Raw genomic sequence first — 7,551 nt, forward strand, 5'->3', positions numbered from 1 at the left:
ACCATAGCTATTATCTTTCTCTTACTATTTAACATTAGATGTGAGTGGGATTGTTGAAGTACTGTTACTATATTATTACTTGGAGGAATGTTTATCAACTCACTTTTTAACAGTTTTTTCTATTCACACTATTCTATCGGTTGACATTTATGTGACTTACAAATCTATGAATGACACCCACATATTTCGCTTTTATCTTTTTTTCTGTTACTCTTCTTTTTTCATCATCTTTTTTTCTACATTTAGGTTTTAAAAAATAAGAATAATTTATTGTTAAATTTTTTTTATCTATAATTAATTGTGAGATCTGTTACTAACATGTATTCATTTTTCTATGAAAATGAATATATTTATTGATATATCACTAAACAAGGTAGGTATATTCATTGATTATAAAATTATCTTTTAAAAAATAATCATCTCTTAAACTATTTAATATCTCGAATAGTCTTAGAATAAAATTAAAATTTATGATAAATATTTAGGTAATTGTTTATATATATATATATGACTGAGGTAGAATTATATTTATTATTTTTTTTCTATCTCTCTTTTCTCTTACTTATACACTCTAAATTTGAGATGAATGAATATAACTACTCTTGAAGACCCAATTAGAATTAGAATTTCTTCACATGCTTTCACAAAACTTTTTATTCACCTGAGATAACTTTGATTCTTGAATGGCAATGAACTTTGCTTTTTCTGATACAACTATAGAGATCGAATCTTTCTCTTACAGATTCATTTGACCCTCGAGCCCTTTATGTTTATTGAAATTATCTTCATTTGACAATTATGCCCCCTCGTAACTAGTATCTGATCACATTACGCTTCATCTCGTCTTGAAGAAACACCCAACCCATTTCTAATATAAAAAAAATAAGGCATTGCATCTGCTGATATCTGAGACGGATATTGAGTTTGCCTGAACTATCATTTATCAGTTTGTAGTGCATGCACGTATTGATTTTGTTGTATTGCCCGCCTACAAAAATTGCTTTTGCAATTATTTCCAAAATATAAGTAAAATTATTTTCTGGGCTAGTTAAAACCGTTAGCATGAAAACATTTTTTTTACATGTCCAGATGAATTCATGTCTGTTCCGATAAACTCAGCTTAGGTTGTCAATTGAACTAGATCCATCAAATAGTAAAATATTTCATTATTTTTTTTACATATAATAGAGTTAAATGTTATTTTCATTTCTATAATTTAATATTTTTTTCATTTTTGTCCTTATAATTTATTTTTATTTTAATTATTGTAAAATGTGTTTGTTTTATTTTCATCCTTAAAATGCGTTGGATAACGCATTGGACAATAAAAAATGCTTTAAACAGTTAAAATAATATTATCTAAAATATTTTAAGAATAAAAAATAAAATAAACACATTTTGTAAAGATTAAAATGAAAAAAAAATACAAAAACGAAAACAAAAAAAAACATTAAATTAAACAAAAAAAATAATTACACCTATATAATATGTAATTTTAGTACGTAATTATCAAGGTAAAACTTTAATTCTAATTGAAGGTAATATAAAGAGTACCTAAAGTACTCTATAAAAGTTTTCTTCTTTTCATAATTATATTGGTGTATGCTTGACCTTAAAATAACAAGAATAGCCAACCTAAATTAACCTGTTTTTATAAAAAAAAATATCTAAGTAATTTCAAACTTAAAGTAAAAATTGAATTCAATAGAGTGACATTGAGGTGAGTCAAAATCAATTTTGATTTCAAGTGAATATGACACAAAACATTATTGTTATGGAAAAATCATGATAGCACCGTAATTTTGAGATAATCGCCATAATTTTTAAAGGTATCTAAACATGTTATCAAGTAATAATGGTTGAAGTAATGTATAAATGCATCAAGAACTTAGGTTCGATTTTGAGATAATTGTCATATTTTTTTACAAAAAGATGCTTATATTATTTCATTCAGGTAGTAAGACTGAATACATTGAGGAATGAAATCAGAAATTTGCATACCAGAATAAAATCTATATACATTGTCAAGTAAAGATTCATATATTTGGTTGTAAACGTAAATAGAGTTCTTGTAAGTACTGTTCATTTCATCATCTCAAGTCCAGACTAGTAATGTTAATTAGAATTCAGACAAAGTCTGACTCAGGAGTACAATCCTCTAGGAGCTCTCATGGGACACAAAAAGCTGTATCCCAAATACGAATTTTCACTGTCATGATTGAGAGTCAAAATATGAAATTGAAAACTTCCAAGATAACGGTGGGGATGAGGGAGCTAGGTAGGGACTAAAGAAAATGATATATATATATGATATATATATATATATATATATATATATATATAATGAGTTATGTTGCTTTCTCCTCTGAAGATAACATTTCCCTTAAGGCCAATTTTACTTTAATTTGAATATAGTACCTAAGAAACTTCCAGGCTTGCAATTAATTACTCGAAAGGAATCTAAGCCACTCCTCATATGGTATAACTTCCCCGTAAAAAATAAACTAAAGTTATACACAAAGAGCAAAGTGTTCATAATGAATAAAATTGGATCATTCAAAAAACAACTATATACACCTGTGATCATGAAGACAAAATAAATTAAAACAATTAATGCGAAGTACAACATAAAATCTCTTGGAATTTTATTAAATATTTATCGAGATTATAGGATACTCATCATCATGAACAATAAGACACTAGTATTTTGTGTTTGTCTTCTTGTTCAGATGCAACATACAATTGATAAAACCACCCTCCTCATAACTTTATTGTCCCTATTATCAGTTTTTCATACTAATTAACTTCACTAAATCTAGCACAACACTAATTAAGCATTGGTCTCATACAATAATTATGGTTTTACCACCAATATATCTCATAAATCTAAGTAATTGACGTAACGATCTGTGGGAAAGCCATGAAGAAGGCCATAAGATAAAGCCATGAGCAAGATTGCAGCCTCCTTCTCATCCGGAGGGAAGACTTTTTGGAGAGCCAAGTTCTTACTCAATCTCACTGTCAAATCCTCAAAAGCACCAAACCTCTTTCTATACTTCGCTCCAAGTTTGCGCTTCTTTTTCATATGTGGTGCACCCTTAGTTTTGGACTTCATCCCTTTGCTATGCAATTTGTTTCCTTTCTTTACTTGAGATTTCTCAGCCTCCACTGGATTCATTCCGTTTGCCGTTGCAGCCACGGCAATGGCACGCCTTGCCTTCCTTTGTCGAATTCCACAAGCATTGCAAAGTGTCTGTCACACAAAAATGAATCTTCAGTATCATTTAGTTAGTTATTTATTTTATCTATAGGCAGGAATCAAAGACAGGTCACAGAGGTTCAATAATTTAGACACTGTTGAACCATCTGATCTGAGTTAGACACGCTTGATATCATTTAGTTAGTTTAAAATAAAACAATTCAATTGTTTAATTGAGAATATTCTAGTTGCATTCTTAGTATCACTGTCAAATTTTATTGAGTTTTTCAAAGCCATAAAATTAAAGAGTTTATGTAATTGCTTTGTTGTAGACTGGTGTGAGGACTATAAGAGAAAAACTTAGAGCTAATTATTTTTCTAGAAAAAGAAAATGTTTGAGGTTGAATCCATAGCAAGGGGGAAACAACAAAAAAAAAATACAAGAAATATATACCTTTGGACCTTTTGGTCCACTTCTCCAGAGAGGGGTCTTAGTGGTGTGGCAATCAGAACAAACCCTAACAGTGATCTTGCTGTGGTTTGCAGAAGAATTGTAGTTATTACTATCATCAGTTCCTAGAGGTGTCAGTGGTGGGTTTTTCTCTTCATTCTTGATCTGCTTAGAGTTAGAGATCATGCCTTCTGTATCAAAACCCGTTTGATCTGACACCATCATCCTCCGCATCATTCTCATCTTTAAAGGCATCCACTTAGTTGAATTATCTTCAACTTGAAAATTTTCACACTTATCTTCTTTCTTCCAAACTCTCAGCTTGAGATCACTTCTGTTTTCATCCTTTTCAGATACTGGATGCTCCCATGATTCACTAGAAGGAACAATCTTCTGGGCCTACAGATCACATGATTAAATTGATCAAAACAAAGATATGTGTGCGTACAAGCACTTAATTGAATAATAATTAAGATCATGAACCAACAATTTGTTGTTGGAGTGATATTAAGCTTGATTCCTTTAAATAAAGTATCAAAATTCGAGTTTAGTAGATAAAAAGAACATAGTTGAAAGAGAATACTTTACCAAAAGTAACCTATCAGGTTCTCCAAATTTAGTTATAGACAAAATTAATGAATTTTTCTTATGAATAACATGATAAAAAAAAATTAAGATCATGAATATGATCATGTTCAACTTATCATACTCTATCTATATGTATAACTATAAATAAGACAAGGCTTGTTATTGTATCTACATGGATTCATTATACCCGAGAGATTAGTCCTTCTGACCAGAATACCTGAGTTTAACAAAAACAACAAAAAAGTATGCATCACCTCTTCATCACTTTGTAAGTGCTTTGATTCCCAGTGGCAACAAGATCCTCCTTGACCTTGATGATCCGGGTTGAAGAGAATAGAAAAAGATAGAGAAGAAGACGAAGAAGAGGCTTGATGGCTTGTACTGAAGACGTGGTGGGTGTGATCTTCATTAAGATCTATAGGCATAGGCGAAGACACTGAGTAACGATAAGTTGGTATCATGGACTCGTACACAAAAACACACACAAAACAAGCCAAGAGGGAAAGAGAGAAGAGAAAGAAGGGTGTGGAATGGATCGGTGCAGCTGCAACAACAGCATACCCTTTTGTCTATAGTTTATAATAAAAAGGGGTTGGGAGGAAGAAGAGAAGAAGAAAGAGAAGGAAAAAGGTTCTGATTCTTAACGTTTCTCGCACACGAGGCATGGTAAAACTCATTTTTGAACAGAAGAGAGATTACATTACAGCCTAGCACTACCTTAAGAGCTATCACTATAAGACATTCACGTGACTATTGGAAACATCTGAAACAGACAAATCGAAAAGACAAAGTGATTCAGGAGAGTGTGGAGTGCTACTACGCTGACCCCATACGTATGACAAAAGCCCTAATTGCACAATCTTCTTTTTTTACCACACCACACTGCCAAGCTAGATGAGACTACTTGAAACGATGCATGCAAGAGATATGGTAGCCACACACATGATGATAGCTAGGGATAATGTAGTCACACATCATCGCTAACCAATAATTTGGTCACTCACAGGAATATAATATTGTGGCATGGTTCAATTGCTTTTCCGCCAAACATATATTAGTTGAGTGTAATTCAGTTGAATAAAATGTATAAGTTGTTATAAATCATTTCTTAATACTTGTCTTCCATTCTTACGGAATATTAGTTAATTTTCTCATCTAAAATATTTTTGAAACTTGAGATCAAAGTAGGACATATATAGAACCTGCTCTTCGGAAAATGAAAATATAGAGTCAGTTATGTATATGCAAGTTCCGTTGAAAATGTGACCATTGTTCTTACTATTATTATGCGATTATATATGATCAGCTTTACTGCATGTTTAGCATAATGTTTTGCGTACATCTCTAAACTTTGGATATATTGCCTCCACGCACATGAGCTTTATTAGTGTTTGATTGTGAATGTGATTTGCAATCAGCTAGCTAACTAACCAAATGAATATGTTAACTGCAAACATAATAATCCTTTATTGATTAAAGAAATTTGTTGAAAGCGAGGGATCCCTCAGGAACAGTTTCTTAACTACTTCAAAACAATACTTAGTCTAAAATTCGACTGAATTTGTAAAATAGAATGAATGGAATGGAACCTTGTTTTAAAAACAGATAACAGGTATGTTTTTTTATCAGTATATATAGCAACGCTTATTATGGGAATGCAAGTAGGTTTTCAACCTTTATACAAAAGTACAAACTTTAATTTGTCGAATCTAATAGTTACGACATTAATTACTACAAGCATTGTAGAGGGCTTTTTGTATTATTTGTGTGGGCACGGTTTATGCTTAAATTAAAGGTCTGTTCTTAATCATTCACTACTAGAAAAATGCCAATATTGATATTATTTTTTTTTATAAAAAAGATAAAAAAAAAAATAAAACCTTCAAGTCTTGTAGCGAGCATATATACACACCAATATGGAGAGAAAAAATGACATCCTTTTGTTCTAACATAAAACTAGACCAGTAAAAAACATTATTTACATACAAAGTGGAGAGGATGCTTCATTAATGAAGGGTCACAATGATTCACCCATATCTTTCCATTAAGAGTCATATTTATTCAAACAATATATTTTTTTCATTAAAAATCACAATAGTCTCACCTATCATGATTTCATTAATTACTATAAATATTGGGTTGAGTTAAGGGGTGGTATGAAATAATAATTATTTTTTTAGTTTCTATCAAAAAATTCATGACATATAGTTCTTAGATCCTCAAGCTAAAGCCTTCCCTCAAAAAGTAACTACTCCACCATTCTTTGGACTCAAGTCTTGGAACATAGACTTTTTTTCAGTCATGTGTTCTTCAAATATCATGATTTAGATTTCTTTTTTGTTGTCAAACACATATGCAACTAAAATAATTTATTTCTTCAATATCTAAATAGACTCGGGTCTTTTCTTATTAGCATAAGTACTAGACATTCCTCTACACTTGGATATTACATATCCAGGTTTGTCACATAAATAGCATAGATCTATTGATCGACTTAGTTCTTAAGCTTTTCTTCTTTTAACATTTTTGGTTCATGTAATCAATTATCATTATTAAAGTGATGATGTGACAATTACTTCATCATCAACATGATTTGTTACATCATCAACTAGTCTGATGTGATATTTGTGTATTCTTTTTTATAAATTATGTTTTTAGTAGGGATGACCACAAATCTAGGTCAATTTGATAACTCGTAAATTAGAATCAATCCAATTTAGAAAATTCAATTGGTTTGAATCATTAATTTGGATTAGATTAAAAAATTACAAATTCAATAAGTTTGGATCAAATATTGAACTTTACTTTTGAAAATCCAATCTAATTTGATCCATCCAAGTACTTACTATGTAAATTTTTTAACCCTTAGAGTTTGGGCTTTTTAGCCTATCCCAATTATATATATTCATTTTAAGACTACTAATCATTATTACCATAATTATAATATAAGATAGTTTAATTTTTAACTTGGAATGGAACATGCTTCATATTATATTAGTAGTTAAAAAATAGTTTTTGAGTTAAAGGTACTAAATACTATTAAAATCACTTAGATATTTTTTAAAGATTTTTTTTATGATTTTAATAATAAATCCGATGACCCGATCCAATTTGATTATAATCAAAATTCATTTGGGTCGAATTGCATACTTAAACTAGTCAAAATTTGATCCAAAATGAACCCATTAAAATTGATCGTATTGGATAAAAAAAAATGCCATGGATCCAATTCAATTCGACCTGAACCCAACCCTAGTTTGTAGCCCCTCATCTTTTTATAAAATTCACTTTTAATTCCTTAACATGTTTATGG

The 7,551-nt window shown here is 30.3% G+C and overlaps 1 protein-coding gene across 1 annotated transcript; it reads right to left on the bottom strand.

The window, feature by feature from the left end:
- Positions 1–2,617: 2,617 nt before the first annotated feature.
- On the bottom strand, positions 2,618–4,980 carry LOC114425911 (GATA transcription factor 21-like). The gene is made up of 3 exons (XM_028392889.1): positions 4,493–4,980; positions 3,654–4,049; positions 2,618–3,253 (listed from the first exon to the last, which is right to left on the bottom strand). The coding sequence occupies exons 1-3, from the start codon at positions 4,697–4,699 to the stop codon at positions 2,879–2,881; spliced, it is 978 nt and encodes a 325-aa protein (XP_028248690.1). The 5' UTR covers positions 4,700–4,980; the 3' UTR covers positions 2,618–2,878.
- Positions 4,981–7,551: the final 2,571 nt, after the last annotated feature.

Source organism: Glycine soja, chromosome 9, assembly GCF_004193775.1.
Source record: "Glycine soja cultivar W05 chromosome 9, ASM419377v2, whole genome shotgun sequence".
NCBI lineage: Eukaryota > Viridiplantae > Streptophyta > Magnoliopsida > Fabales > Fabaceae > Glycine > Glycine soja.